Source organism: Solanum lycopersicum, chromosome 3 (genome assembly GCF_036512215.1).
Source record: "Solanum lycopersicum chromosome 3, SLM_r2.1".
In the NCBI taxonomy this organism is placed as follows: Eukaryota; Viridiplantae; Streptophyta; class Magnoliopsida; order Solanales; family Solanaceae; genus Solanum; species Solanum lycopersicum.
The window spans coordinates 25,230,224-25,246,262 of record NC_090802.1 but is presented as its reverse complement, the minus strand read 5'-3'; the positions used below and the strand labels follow the sequence as shown (position 1 = coordinate 25,246,262).

At 36.4% G+C, this 16,039-nt stretch overlaps 2 protein-coding genes across 4 annotated transcripts; one reads left to right on the top strand and one right to left on the bottom strand.

The window, feature by feature from the left end:
- Nucleotides 1–1,068: 1,068 nt before the first annotated feature.
- LOC101255773 (CDK5RAP3 protein homolog) lies at nt 1,069–9,591 on the top strand. Of its 2 annotated transcripts, none has more exons than XM_010319579.4 (10): nt 1,069–1,225; nt 1,326–1,460; nt 2,462–2,556; nt 2,645–2,739; nt 2,845–2,980; nt 3,073–3,225; nt 3,316–3,696; nt 4,098–4,306; nt 8,487–8,619; nt 9,297–9,591. In XM_010319579.4, exons 1-10 carry the CDS (start codon nt 1,165–1,167, stop codon nt 9,423–9,425), a joined length of 1,527 nt encoding a protein of 508 aa, XP_010317881.1. In that variant the 5' UTR covers nt 1,069–1,164; the 3' UTR covers nt 9,426–9,591. The 2 variants fall into 2 exon arrangements, with proteins under 2 accessions (XP_010317881.1, XP_004234786.1); XM_004234738.4 differs by having other exon boundaries at nt 1,070–1,225; nt 3,316–3,864.
- Nucleotides 9,592–9,972: 381 nt separating this feature from the next.
- On the bottom strand, nt 9,973–14,484 carry LOC101261495 (protein STRUBBELIG-RECEPTOR FAMILY 2). Of its 2 annotated transcripts, none has more exons than XM_026029856.2 (17): nt 14,340–14,484; nt 14,159–14,245; nt 13,954–14,086; nt 13,804–13,878; nt 13,662–13,727; nt 13,513–13,584; nt 13,360–13,431; nt 13,159–13,230; nt 13,019–13,084; nt 12,872–12,937; nt 12,462–12,790; nt 11,663–11,931; nt 11,307–11,572; nt 10,952–11,099; nt 10,691–10,830; nt 10,465–10,621; nt 9,973–10,355 (listed from the first exon to the last, which is right to left on the bottom strand). In XM_026029856.2, the coding sequence occupies exons 2-17, from the start codon at nt 14,238–14,240 to the stop codon at nt 10,161–10,163; spliced, it is 2,208 nt and encodes a 735-aa protein (XP_025885641.1). In that variant the 5' UTR covers nt 14,241–14,245; nt 14,340–14,484; the 3' UTR covers nt 9,973–10,160. The 2 variants fall into 2 exon arrangements, with proteins under 2 accessions (XP_025885641.1, XP_019068258.2); XM_019212713.3 differs by having other exon boundaries at nt 14,320–14,480.
- Between the last annotated feature and the right edge of the window lie 1,555 nt (nt 14,485–16,039).

The window sequence follows — 16,039 nt, the reverse complement described above, 5'->3', positions numbered from 1 at the left end:
AGAGGATTTTGGTGGAGGTATAGTGAGGTGGATGAAAATTGGATATGAAAAAATAAAGAAGACAATTGTGTGTGAAAAAGAAGAGGCGTGGAGGGTGGGGGTAGGGTGGTACTAGAAAGAAGATTTTGATTTATTTAGTTTTACTTTTTTTACTATCAAACACACTTTCATTTTCTTATTTTTGTCACGTTAGTTTTAGGGGGTAAAAAAATTCATTTTTAAACCGTAAAGATGTGTAATAGATGTCATGATGGTTTAAGCGTGTAACTAACAAGTTGAAGGGTGAATTTATACCTTTTTCCTATTGCTATAAATGATACTGATAAATAAAAATATGTTACGAAATCGGTAATTATTTATTAGAGAAAATTACGCGTTAAACAAATTTATACTACTTAATTACTCATCATAGTTATAGTTTGCTATAATTATCACTAGTGACTAACATTATACATTAATTACGTGGGGTGACTTCGAACATGTATAATTAGCCACGTTTGTATATGTATAATTCGCCAGAATACACAATTACATATGAATAATATCCAATTATCTAATTGATATACATATGCAATTCACCTCTCTCCCACTCTCTGCCCTCTCTAACTTGCCTCTCTCCACCCTTTCTCAATCTCTCTTGCCATATATACTCGCTCGCTTCTCTCCTCCCTGTCTCAATTTCCCGTGCCATATATACAAATGTATATGTATAATATATAATTATCTAACCGGTATACATATACAATTCACCTCTCTTCCACTCTCAGTCCTCTCTCTTCTCTCTCTCAATCTCTCTTGCCATATATAGAAATGTATATGTATAATATATAATTATCTAACTAATATACATATACAACTCATCTCTCTCCCACTCTTTTCCCTCCCTCGCTCGCCTCTCTTCTTTCTATAACATATAGTTACGAATTATGAATCAAACTATAGTTATGAAGAGTAATTGAGTTATTTTTTATTAGCTGAAAGTTACTCTTATGAAAATGTAACCATTTTTCTGTAATGTCTGCAAGGCCCAAAAAGACCTTTTTGTGTTGGGCTTTGTTAAGGCCCATGATATTATCTAACCCATTATCTTACTTGTTGACAATCGCGCAAGTTAGCATATCGGCCGATTTGTTTGGGGAACTCCGGTGAATATTTTTGGGCGAAATGCAGAAGGAAGAAGATATTCGCAATCTTCCAATCGACATAGCATTCACTCGACTCGGAGGTAAATATCAACAAATAAACACTTCGGATAAAAGTTGCGATTTTTCATTCTAAAGTTTTTTATTTTATTTTATTTTCTGTATATCCATTTTCTCATGAAGAGTGGCTGGTTGATCGGAAAAGAATTCCGGCCGATTGGCGGAAACGACTTGCCGCCGTTAGAGCTAAGATTACGACGTCGTTTGCCTCGCTGCCTAGAGACATTGATCCTTACTTCCACACTCTTGATATTGAAGGTTTACTTCTTTTCCTTTGTTTTTATGCAATCAAATTCAGGGCTTGTAAATTATGCCTTTTAAGCCCTACATATATGCTCATCATCATGTTGCGGCATCTTAAATAGTATCATTAGTTTGTTTTATGCAATCAAACATAGGCTTGTAAAATTATGCTTTTAAGTCCTACATCTCTGCTCATTGTCATGTTGCGGCTGTCTTAAATAGTATCAATTGTGTTAATTTTCTATTGTTAGTCTACTTCCAAACTCATCTGTCAACTGCCTGAACAACTCTAGAACTTGAAGTGGCATAAGCCCATAATTTTTTTGTTTGATCTTTTCTATAACATCAACGAGAACAGGCAATCTTAGTTCTTTGAGAACCTATAAATAAATATATACATATATATATATATATATAGGTATATATTCATTCTACTTCCGAACTCATCTGTCAACTGCCTGAACAACTCTAGAACTTGAAGTGGCATAAGCCCATAATTTTTTTGTTTGATCTATTCTATAACATCAACGAAAACAGGCAATCTTAAATCTTTGAATATATATATATATATTCATTCAGGCTCTCAAAGAACTAAGATTGCCTGTTTTCGTTGATGTTATAAAATAGATCTCTTGGAACAATAGTTATTTTATGAAGAACTGAAAAATGTTGCTTACAGTTTTGGATAGGCATACATCTCCTGGTTCTTTAAGAACTTATTTTGCTTTTTTGTGTTACTAAAACCAGGAGGAGGATGACATTTGAAGAATTTTAAATATGTTTGTTCTTTGCTTTCTGACCTTTTATATGCCCCCCTTCATAGGCCTAAGTGGTATCAGGTGATGGAAATTTTACTTGTCAAAAAACAGAAACAGAAATTGGTGGAAATTTCATCTACTGCATACCATCGAGTGACAGTTTTGTTGCATCAATTCTCTGTGGTTCTGAAGAGGATCTTTCCTACACTATACTTTTGCGGAGTGTAAAGTATCTACTGATTAAATATTAACTTTTAGGGATCGGTTATTTGGAAGCCAAAAAAATATATGAGATTCTTCTGAAGTCAACTCAAGAAAGCCGTAATATTTTTGGTCGGCTTTCAGGTGATGCTGTAAGACCAACATCCTCTGTCTCTCTCTCTCTCTCTCAATATGTTGTGTGTTTGTTTCCAATAAAGGTTTTATTTCGACTCTTGACAGGGTGTTTGGGAAGCAGTAGTGCGTGCCTATGAGAAGGAATACATTTTTCTTGGTGAATCCGCTCAGATTATGGTTCAAAATGTTAACTATGAGATGTAAATTAACTAACTTTATTCACTCTATATGAAAAAAATTGAGTTATGATTGGACTCTAGTAATTTTCTATCAAGATGTATAATAGCAGTATGATTGTTTTGTAGCCCCTATCAAAAGAAGCAGATTCAGAAGACACAGCAGCAATTAGCTGAGTTGGAGCGCAAGGAAGCAGATATAAAAAGAAATGCAGCTCTTTCGGCATCTAAATATGTAGAGGCTTGTCAAGAGTTGGGCCTGCAGGTTTTAGTTTGCTTAACTCGATTTCTTTCATATAGCCTTTATCTTCAGTTTTCTTTCCATTTATAATATATTGACTTTTCTCTTCTAATCAGGGAGTAAATGTGAGGTCAGAACTTTTGGAAACTTCCACTATATCTCTTCCAAGCACATTTAGCAGAATCTTGGAAGTACTTACTGGTGATTCTGTCTCACGGGCTATTGAGTTCTACTCAGAGTTCGTCAAAGATGTTCATACGGAAAAGGATGTACGCGATGAACTTCCCTAAATCCATTGTTAGTGCAACATCAAAGTTTTATGTAGCGTGTTTTGCTAAAGTTCTTTGTTTTGGTTGCAGAAAACAGTAGCAGTTGTGTTATCAAATCTGAGAAGTGCTCGTGAAAGGCCCCCAGCGATTGATGTCTCTGTTAGCACTGAAGTTCTGGAAGTTATGAATGCTCAAGCAGGCTATCATGGCTTAAGTCAAATAACTGTAGAAACTGACACTGTAGCTGATGGGGTTGACTGGGATATTACTTTAGATAGCTCTCAGATTGATTGGGACATTGGCACCGTGGAAGAAACAGAAGAAAATGGAAATGGTTTGGGTCCCTATGAGATTGTTAATGCTAGCGATATTATGTCATCTCCTCGTAAAGATGATGTAAAATCTCATCAGACCTCAATGGAAGAAGGATTCCTTGCTCCTGAGGTCTCTGCATCAGAAATATCTTGGAATGTAAGTGTTGACAATCCTCAAGTTGATGTGATTGATAAATCACAAAATAATGCAGTGGAATTGCACTCTCTTCAAAATAATTTAACTGCCAACCCAGTAGCTATCCATGACAGGAGTCCTCTACTGGAGACAGAATACAGGAATAAAATACTTGATGACTTATTTGAGGTCTGTATGAATTGCAAAATCCTTTTTTTTTCATGACTAGTGTCTTTGAGATGAATTTTACTTTGTTTGGCACTAGTTTGTCACCTTTTGCTCTGGAAATAGGGTCTATTACTTTGGCAGCTTTATTACATTGTCGGTCATTTGGACTAACAATGTCTTCTGTTGAGTCATCTGGCCTGGCAGGTTTGGATGGTTTCTGACATCTGAACTTCTGTTTGATGCTTGAGCATCAGGTGAAAGCCTTCTTGAATCAACGGTTTATTGAGCTAAGGAACGAAGATACTACGTCTTTACAACATCAAGTCCAGGCAGTTGCTCCACTTGTTCTGCAGCAGTACTCTTCTGATATAATTCAGACAATGCTATCTGACGTTTCTTCAGCAATTTCATTGCTTACAAATAGGAAAACAAGGGATATGATCATGATCCTCAACTCCGTAAGGTACTTATAAGTTATGGTTTCCATGAATTTTGTTGCTTGTGCAAGTTTAAATTTTCTTCCTTTTTCAAATTGTTTTGACATGCTAAGTTCTTTAATCTGCATCCCACATGTGCACTAAGTTGCGGATTCTTCACTCTCGATGACGCACCCATGTTGGATTCTCCAAAAATATATTACTTTTGACGAATCCGACACGCTCCTGTTGACATTATTGAAGAGTCCGAGCATCATAGCTTTCTCATGGAATCTTCTTACCTAGTAACATTAAAATAAAATAACACTAAAGAACTTGCAGGTTCATAAAGACAACAAGAAATGTAAAAAAAGACTATAAAGAAGTTGAGAGGCAGTTCAGTCATTTTGTTGTCTTATCCAAGTATTATAAACTTGGCATTAGCAAATCCCTAGATATACTTGGTATTAGATAATACCACATATGGTATATCAAGTTATCCATGTATTAGGTGTGTTTGAGTTAATTGTGCAACCAAACACTGTATTGGGTGGACTAAATTTTAATAGGACTATTTTAATTAATACATCCTACCAAACGGCTCCTAAGAGTCTTCTTAGTCAAGAGGCTTGCGTTTCAAGAATAGCCATTTTTTGCATTGATAGTTCTCCCTACTTTGAGTAGTCTTCCTCATGGATCCTTGTACTTCCAGTTTAGCACATTCTCAAGCTTCATGACTTTGTTCCAAGAACCCTCCAAGCATCCAAGGTTGCGATTCAATGACAAGTCTATAGACTCTTTAGCCTGAATTCTTGTGTAAGGTTTTGATGAAACTTGGCTTGCATCATTCTCCCTTCCTTGAAACGTAGCAAAACCATAGGGAAGACAATCAAAAACAAGGACTTCATAGCATGAGGGTTAGCACAAGTGCTAACAAATCCACCATCTATGCCAAAATGTACTCACTTGTGGTATAACCAAACATAAACTATACTCGTGAAAAACAAATCCCCACATGAAGTGCAAAGTACTTGGCTAAACCCACCATCATGAAATAAGAACTTCCTGAAAATCCCAAGGTGTCAAGTACCAAGTAGGCAATAGCACATTGATTCTAAGAGACATAAAGCACAGTTGATCATCTATAGTAAGATAAAACCACTTACAAAGTGACACTGATCACATCACAATAATTTGAATTATCACTGGGGTCATAACGAAAGGACCTTCACAGATCATGGTCAAGATAACAATCATCTTCCCCGTTAGATCTCATAGACATAAGAGACACACTCAACACAAGTAAGAGCATCATCATATGCAAATAGATAATAAAGAAATGTGTCACACAAAATAACTTCATTCATGTTGTACTCACTTGTAAGATTACAATTGGCTTGGGCATGGACCTTAAAGGAACTCTTCCCTGTATTTGTTAGCATTGCCGCTATGCCAGACATAAGTCTGGAATCAGCAAAAGGAGTACATGGATGGAATATTACTTTTAGAAGGCTACTGCATGATTGAGAGTTGGAAAGAATTGTTGAATTTTTCAAGACTTGGAATCATTCTAAGGGTTCAAAGACACTGGAGATTCACTTATATGGAAGCCCACTACTAAAGGAACTTATTCTGTAAACTCAGCTTATAACATTCACAGACAGTCAACTAATCAGTTGCCTTGGAGATTTATTTGGAAGATGAAGGCTCCTGTTAAGGAGGTATCCTTTTCTTGGCTAGTAGCAAGAAATAATTGTTTCACATGATAAACTTCAAATATGGGGATTCAAACTGTGTTCTAGATTTTTTTTGTGTGGAGCTGCTGGGAAAATAATAGTCATCTATTTATTCATTGTCCTGTTACTGGACAATTATGGCAACTATTCTTGAACATGGTAGGAATGAGATGGTGGGGCAGTTAGTCAGAAAAATTGGTGGAAACTTGTCCAAGCTTGCATATGGTGGACACTTTGGAAGGAGAGGAACTATAGACTTTTGAAGACAGATATAATTTTGTGGAGTAAATCACGATGAATTCTATATCTTTGTTTTATTTTTGGTGTAAAGAAAGCTACGCTTAGGAGGCTGAATCACTAGTTGATATGATAGGATCCTTGTGAAGCAGTTGCCTAAGCTTGGTTAAGATTTTGTCAAGTGTTTTGCACTGTTATGGTGTAATATATATATATATATATATAGTCGTTACCAGTTCCAATAAGTAGGACAATCCAAAGAATAAATATCAATTTGAAAGCAAGAAGCACCTTCTTTTTTCAACATCTCCTAGTGGGTTATCACATAAGGTATAGCCCCCAATAAGAGCTACATAAGCTGCATCATCATAACAATTCACACCACTAGACACTACACTAGGAGTAATGTCATCATCATCAAACAAGAATTGTACTTGAAGAGAATAATCAATCAAAGGTGGAGAATTAAAGTATGTAATCTCATTCTAAGCAAGATGAATGTCATCTTCCAAGGAGGTTTCAATCGCATGATTTGTATGAGCAAGACAACTTAGACAAGCAATAGGATCTTCAACAAGAGATATGCTCAAAGAATCACTCCTTTTCAAATGACCAACTTTTTCAATGTCATGACTAACTTGAGGCTCACCAATCAAATCACAAAATCTCTCAATTAGTGAACTAGTATCCCAAACAAGTTGATCAACACAAAGTTTACATGACGATGTTCTATCAATCAAATCACAAGTGTCAACACTGGGTGGACACGAATTGATCTTACATGAAGAATCAATTAGGTCATCAATAGGATCAACTAGTGTATGAACACTTTTAACAACGATATTATTGCTATATGGTAAAGAATCACATTACAAAATGTATAATCATTTAAAGTACAAGCGTCAACACTAGGTGGAGTGGTGAACACAAATTGATCTAGCAAGAAGAATCAATTTGGTCATCAATAGGATTTACTAGTGTATGAACACTTCCAACAAGTACATTATTACTATGTGGCGAAGAATCATTGGGCTCAAACAAAGATAAGCTTTCATTCACACTTAGTTCATTAGAAATTGTCAAGTGTAAAGTTTAGCTATGGTATCTTGAGGATCACAAGAAGGATGTTCTTTACCTTGAAGTGAAGCTTCCACTCTCATGTTTTCATGCAAGTCAAACCGCTTGATCCAATGGACCAACAAATCCATGTAATCCTTAATTGTAGGCTTCTTGTTGGAAGTTTGTATTCCCCCATTCTCCATGCTCATACTTGCGCTAGAATTCTTATGAAGGGAAGGACAAGCAATTAGGTTAGATGGTGTTTGTGGCAACTCACTCACTCCGCTCCTCACGTCCTCTCCCTTTTCCAATCTAGAGTTGCTACCATTCACTCCTTACTCCTCTCTATCTTTTGTAAATATCGAACTCCCAAGACTAGATTTGTAGGAACTAGGAACAAATCTAATCCAAGATCTTGTTATCAATCAATACAATATTGAACTGCGAAAAAATAAAGAAACCCTAAAATCTAATAAGAAGGAAGTAAATATAGAAGATGTCAAGCAAGAAACTAGTTGTCAACAATAGCTATATTAAAGCTAAAACCTCCAATTAAGAATTCAAACAAGCACCTAATCTATAGAGACACCGCCAAGAGGATTATTCCTCAAAAGCAAGCAATCCCATCAACATTTCCTAACAACTATGGCCTTAGCCTCAAACACTCTCTAGAGTTGCACTAATTCATCATATCAAAATAATCTAAAGTCTAAAGGAGTTATTCTCCATTGTTTTTAGTCTAAGCTATCTATACATAAATACCCTTGATCAAATAAGGGTCGTCTTAGTCAAGAGGCTTGCATATCAAGAATAACCATTTTCACATTCATAGCCTCTTTCTTCCTACTTTGAGTAGTCTTCCACATGGATCATTGTACTTCCAGTGTAGCACGTTCTTGAGCTTCATGCCTTTATTCCAAGAACCCTCAATCAAGCCTCCAAGGTAGCGATTCAATGACAAGTCTACAAACTCTTTACCCCGGCTTCTTGTTTAAGGTTTTGATGAAACTCTTCTTGCATCAAAAAGTGTGCCGTTTGACATCTGATAGTGTTATAGCTCACTTCTTTTGTCACCATTATGAAATATTGATGTACACTATTATTTAGATAGTTATTCTACGAAGTTTGTGTATTGCTGACTTAACTATATTTGTTGGAAGTTGCATGCTGACTGCTGTATTTATTTAAATTCCAGATTTTTAGATCGGCTGGTCAACACTTTGGAGGAGAAAAAGCGTCAGGAAGCGAAGTTAAAGGACGGATTGAAGGACTTGTCTAGTAAGCGTATGGAACTTCAGAATTCAATGTCTTCATCCTGGCCAAAACAAGTGAGTTACGCCAATTTTCTTTAATGTAATTTGCAGTAGTTGCATATATGTGAAAACTTTGTTAGTCGTTGAGTAGTAGTAAGATTGACTACTTTAAGCTTGAGGTATTATTAGCTTCTCATAATTTTATAAACATTATTTCTCCTCGGATTTTGAAATGTTACTGATCTCTGAGAAGTGGCCAAGTAAATTATGAACCTTTACATAGAGTGCTTTTAAAACTTCAACCTTTGCCATGCTTGTATTGTCGAGGACAGTAACTCCTATTAGATCTTCTCAACTTCACAATGCTGCAAGTTTATAATAAATATGTTTGTTTGTTTTCCAGTTTTTTTTTTCGGAATACTTATCTCTCCCATAAAAAGGCACCTGTTTTTAATGCTCTTCGACAAACAGCATGAGTGCCTTTAAAATAGCCTGTGTAATATTTATTCATTTCTCCGAAAATAAGATAGTGGCTAAGTACAGCATAGCAGAAGTTCCTTGCTTGCTCCTCAGTCTTCACTACAGGAAAGGATAAACTTTTTCTAAGTTATTTTTGGCTGCTCATGTAGAGATCTTGAAAGCATTGCTTGCGGCTGTTCACTTGTCGAATGCATTTGTAAGAAAGAAAAGGAAGTCCCCCTTGGATCCTTAATTTTTTATCTGCTTCTCTTTTTTTTTTCCTCCTTGTGCAGGAAGCAGCTCTTGCCCAGACCAGGGAACTGAAGAAACTTTGTGAGAGTACACTTTCATCCATGTTTGAAGGACGGCCGGTGAATATCATAGGAGAGATTAATACATTGTTGATTAGTAGCTATTGTTAGAAGAGGCTTGAGCAACTCTTATACATCTTGTAGTTTTTGTTATTATTGACACTGTACAAGTTAGAAATACAGAGTTGAACCTGATGCTGGCAAAAACATAATCAGAATACATTTATCTTGCTTTATACTCTTAATAGACAAATAACATATCAATGCTTTGTGCTCCCATGGAATACCAATTTCATAAACGCAGTATTTTATCCTAACAATTGAGACTAGTTCAGCTTTGTCAAAGGCTCGTTTGAGATGTTCTTCAGTGGTGCAAAGTATGCCTGGTGGTTGTGTGAAGGCACCAAGGTGATGAGATAACTACTTTATTTTTCTTGATAACCTAGTAATTTTGAGGGCTAGTTGACACATGGTTTAAAATTTTCCGTGGATAATGTGTGTTTTAACTAGTATATTTTGCGTCATGAGTTCGCACTCTTATCACTAGACCAAACCCTTCAAGAATCTGATTCCATGGTGTGAAGTTAAATGTTCAGATTGTACCACTTCAACTGCTATTCAATCCCATTGCAGAAAGATGAACATCAAGTTAGCTCTAGACCTTATACCAACTCTTTGGTCTTCTTTCAAAGGAAGTAAGTCTTAGAAGCTGGGAAAAGCAAGACGAGAGGGAAGTACTCTCTCGAAGAATCAATGTGTGCACATTAAACTCCGTAAGCTACAAGCATTGCAATTTTAAAGAACTGAAAAAAAAAAACTGTACAAGGTGGAGCATATTGCAGAAGGTCAGATGGATAAGTAGCTTGCAGTTGGTGAAGCAAAGAAATGGCTGTTGGTTGAACGAAAAGATCGGTCACAGGGGTCAACTTCTGCTGTCTCTTTATCTTTTCCAGACTTTGCTTTTTCTTGTCCAGACATCTGTAACAGTGAGACCAGTGACTGAACAACTTCAGCCATTTGAGGACGGAATTCCTTCTGGGGCTGCTCAGCATAAGCAAATTTTTAGAGTGAAACCTTCATCTCAAAAAGCTTTTAGAAATTATCATCATAGTTAGCGGTAAAATAAGTTTGCAACATATAGAATTATTACCTGAATGCATTGGGAGATAATGTCAGCGTAGGTCGAAAGAGCCCGAGTGGAAATTATTCTCATTATTGTTGGATCAACCATCTCCAACAAAGACTCACTGTCGTGAAGCTTGGAAGAAGCCCACTCCACCAGTGATTGCTCTCCTTTTGGTCTTGAACTGCATCAAGATTAAGGAAACATCAGCAACAAGATTATGGTTTTGAACAAGTTGAGAAAAAAGTCAAACCTGTCAAAAGGCCGCCTTCCAGTTAAAAGCTCAAGAAGCAGCACACCAAATGAAAAGATATCAGCCTTTGGGTTGCCACTTCCACGTTTGACATGCTCAGGCGCAACATAGCCACTATCTGCAATAGCAATCTCAGAAGCCTGTCTTGCAACATTAACAAGGATCAGTAATTGGTTGTGAGTATCCGGAAAACTTCTGCTGTTTCTAGTCTACTTAATTACCATTTCCCTTAGCCAGTTAATAAGAAGAAAAAAGATGTACCTTGATTTTAACATTGTTGCTGGCCAGTGGTTTTAGGACAGCTAGTCCACAATCACAAAGACGAGGGTTAAGATCTTCGTCAAGCAAGATGTTGGTAGCCTTTAGATTGTTATGGGTGATGGAAGGCACACAGGACGTGTGCAAGTAGCTGCAATGTAAGTGGGATGATTAAATCCATATATACCACTAAGAAACACGAGAGGTAAGTAAAATATTATCCTCATCCAACTTACATACAGTATTTGCAGTCATCATTACAAGAAAGTGATCCATGGTGCAAAACCTATTTCAGGTGTCCGACCAGATCATAAATAAAAGGTTGAAAGAATAAGCAAAACAAGTATTGTGTACTTACTTCAATGCCCGAGAAACGCCAATGGCAATGCGGAGTCGGAGGCTCCAAGTCAGAGGCATGCACAAAACATTGTGCAAAGCATCATCAAGTGTCACTTTCCTTATGTATTCATACAAAAGGAGATGGTTGCCATTCCCCACAGAATAGCCAACAAGTGCAACGATATTAGGGTGCCTCAGATGAGATACAGTTCGAATCACTTCCATAAATTGTTCTTCTTCAGTTATGGAGAGTGCTACAGTCTTAATGTTCTTAACAGCCAGAATCTTGCACAAAAGAAGTAACAGGAGTAAGAAAAATTTGTAAAATTCTCTTTGTTGAATGCGAGAAGTTCTTAAATAAAGCTCCTAGGATACCTGTCCATCAGGGAAATCTGCTCTATAAACCGAACCAAGTGTTCCTTCACCAAGAAGATTATTGGGACTGAAGTTGCTAGTGGCCAACTGCAAATCTGCCACTGCATAGAGTTTGGCACAGATTGGGATTTTGCACTTCTTGGAGAAACTTCTTCTGTTCGACATTTTAATAGTCATGGTTGGTGCAGGTGGCAATTTCCATGAAGAAATCAGTGGAGGAGAGTCACTGCTAGAGGAATCTGGCCTATCGTATTCAGCAACTAAAGAACCTGAGATGATGAGAAAATGAAAAACCACCAGAAAACACTCCTTGAGAAATGCAGCTCATTTTCACAGAAGCTATTTCACTGTAAAACTGATTTTACGTGCATTAGGCATTATCCAGATTGTGCTTCATGATAATAAAATCTCACAAACCTCAACTTTGATAGAAGCGCACACACAAGATGCAGAAGGGAAATATTAATGCTGGCTGAGTTACTAGAAGAAACATGCAGGAGTTGATAGTTTTAGGCAGGGAAAGGATAACAAAACCACATTATATTTGTCCATGAACAAAATTTCGTCAGAATAGGTTGTATCAACAAAACTTTCATGCATGAGATGTTACTGGAAAACCAATCCAGAAGTGAGAAGACCTGAGCCTAGGTCTGGTGTACTATTTCTCTATCTGCTAGGAACAGACAATTGCGAAGTGCTCTGCGAAATTGTCAGCTTGAAACCATTTTAGCGAAAGCTTTGACACAAACAAGTTGAGGAAAATGGTATATTGAAGTGTTTCTGAAGAATTTTCTCTGACCTTGGGATGCACTAATTGGAAGAGACTGCAATGAACTTAAGCTGCCTCCTATGCTGTCGAGTGTCTGTTTTGTAGACCGATGAGTCCTAACAGCAACGAAGACTGCTGCACCAATTACAGTCATCACAGCTCCAACCACCATAATGACTATTCCTCCAGAGCCTGGTCTTTTCTTTCTGTTATCTCCTGATTCATGAGAAGGGTATTTCTCAATGGCACTAGATTCTGTTGTTGGAGGACTAGAGATATTCTGCTCATTGGGCATAACATCAGTAGGAAACTTCCAGGGAGGATAGTTTACTCCTATGCGAAACTGATTACCTCCAATCCTGATTATTAGGAAAGACATAAGCTATCCAAATGTAAAGCAAAATATACCAAGTAGACTTTGAATTCTGAAAGCTGTTTACCATAAGCTGTTTATATTTTGAAAGCTCTCAGGAATAACACCACTAAAATGATTATCTTCAATGTTCCTGAATTGACACATATATAATAAATTTGAGAGTGACAGTTTAAGCTTTTTGATTGACTCACTAAACAGATTACTAACTCACAGTTCATGTAGATGAAGGTCAGCCAGAAAAATTACTGATCCAGTAAATTTATTGCTCTGAAGATGCCTACGCCACAATACCTCATTCGTTACAAATGAAAATGGAAACTGGAGGCATATTGTCAGATGTGAAAAACTTACAATCTTGAAAGGTTCATCAGAGTTTGAAATGATACAGGTAGATCTCCACTGAAGTTATTGTGTGACAGGTCCCTGTTGAAGAAAATTATACTAGCACTTAGCAATAACATAGATAATTTGAGATTTTTTTGGAACAAATTTTACTCCAAAGACAAAAAGATTCACTAGATATATCATACATCAATAAGAAATATATCATACATCATTATAAGGTTGTCGAAGCCACCAAACACATCTGGCAGTGGTCCAGATAGAAGGTTCTGACTCAGATTTCTGCATTAAAAATTAACAAAATTTAGGAGTTGAGTATGAAATAGGAGAGATGTAAAGAAGCTGAACAGAGAATGTGCTTACAGGTGCCTGAGATGTTTCATTGAAGTGACGGTATGTGGAATTGTTTGATTAAAATAATTGGCCGCCAAATTTCTATATCCACCAGAACAAGAATATATTGAGAATGTATAGGTAAAAGAAGGAATTGAGAAAGATGAAATTGATCTTACAAATCTGTGAGATTAGTGGGCAAGCTATTTGGTATCTCTCCATGGAAATGATTGGAACTAAGATCTCTACATAAAAGAAAAAACAAGATGAGATAACTAAGTAATCAATCCTTGGAGATAAAATAATAAAGAAAAAACGTACAGGTGCTTCAAGTGTTGTAGACGAACAAGTTGATCTCCTTGAAGATTACCAGTGAGACTTAACCCTTGAAGTTTACTGCAGGAAAATAAGAACCGGTGAATCACAATGCTGATGTATTAGTTATTAGAAGAAGAAGAAGAAGATTTGTACATGTCAATGACTGATGATTGATGGCATGAAACCCCAGTCCATAATTCGTCACAAGGATCACCTCCCTCTAACTTCCAATTGTTAAGTTGTGTAGGGCAGTTTAGGGATCTGTAAAAATTTCTCAGTGCTTCTACTGCAAAATCACAATCACAATCACAATCCACATAAATGCTCAAATCAACCAATGAAGTAACCAAATATATACCTTCCTCAACGTCAGTGATGGCAACAGCTTGAAAGAGTAAAATTGCAAACACTACAAGTCTCTGCTTAGCCGCCATTGTCATCCGTCCTTCAAAATACAGAGATAATCATCAAAATACAGAGATAATCACCAAAATACAGAGATAATCACCATTCATTCACCAGAAAAACAAACAAATTACTGTTCTGGAGATCTAACAGACGAAGAATCTTTTCACTCCAATTCAAATACAGTTGGTTAGTTAGTTATAATAGAAACGCGCCAAATTTTTATCAATATTTGCATTTCCACCTCCACTTCCACGTGGAAGTAGAGGAAAGTCCACAACCAATTTCTAATCATATTTTATTTTATCTTTTTTTAAATAGTATTTTAGTCGCAATATTTTTCTCTATGTACATTTATTTATAAGAGTTCATTTATATAAGTTACGTTTTATTTAAAATATATATTTTTTTATTAATCACGTATATTTTAAAAGCGATAATTATTTTATTATCAGTATAATCAAAATTTGAATACATATAAAATGAAATAGAGCTAATATACATGCATAAACCATTATTTTTAAATACATTAGACGAGCTAGTATTTACTGCAATGTTTCTCAAATGAGCTAACTTATTACACATAGATGATATAATTATTCTAATAGAGATAACTTCATTTATGTCTTTAGCAAGCTAGTCTTTAATATAGTACGATAGAGATTGCAAAAGGATAGCCTTGTCATAGGTTGTTACCTTGGATCCTTGCTTAGCTAGTGTATCTGCTACGTAGTTATCCTTCCTAAAGCTATGTCTGATCAATGTTGTAACACCTCGAAAATCTAATAGACCTGAACAACAGAAAATTGGTTGAATCACGAAAAGGTTCACCGATCGTGAAGGGACAACGTTCCGTCACTTATTTGTGGTTCACACCTAGCCAGTGCGATGGACCACGGTGCCCACCACGAATTGTGGTCCCAATGACAAGTTGTGGATGGGTATGTCCTCATAAACCAACAGACATCTAGCTCAAGTGAAGAACCACAGTGGCCTTCACGGTCTGTGGTCCTTCACACGGTTGGTGAAGTGGATCGTGGCTGGGAGGTCCAGAACCAATATGCACTGGCCAACAATCATGACCCACTCGACGTACCATGGTTCCTTCACGACTCCGTGGGTGGGGCTCATCAGCTTTTAAGTTAGGATCAATTTGTCTTTTTCCTATGCATTGAATATTTAAACTATGTCATTTTACTCAGTTTAAGCCTAATATTTTAGTCAGAATCTACTCAAAAACTTTATTCCACAAAATTTATCTAAATTAGAACGAAAAAAGAGAAAGAGGCGTCCATTTCCTTCAAGAACAAGCAACAACGTTCTTAAATTGAAGGATTCAGTCCTGAAATCAAAGGATTTCTCTGGAGATTTCGCCACTAGGTATGTAGGAGTTCACTAGTGGGTCCCTTTCATCCACTAGATTCCTAAAATTTAGTCAGTTCCTTGATTCTCCATATCTTGTTCAGACCTAGGGTTTCTAAAACCTTAGATATTTACCATGAATTAGATGTTGTATTTTCCTAAATTGAAATAAGCTTATTTCTTGGAAAATTTGCTTAATTCCTTTTATGAAACTCAGAACCCTAGTTTATATAAATTTTCATAGTTCACAAATTATACTTGTCAGGTCAGCTAAACAATAATCATGCTCCAAATTTTGTATGTTACACTATTAATACATAAATATTGCATTCTCGTATTACATGTCAGTATTTTGAGCTATCAAGTATTTCAGTTACATTTGTGTCATATACATATTCAATTGGTAGTAAACTTAGCATCGAGAGGACTAGGGTTCATCATTCACTCATAGTCCCAGACTACGTGCCAGTAG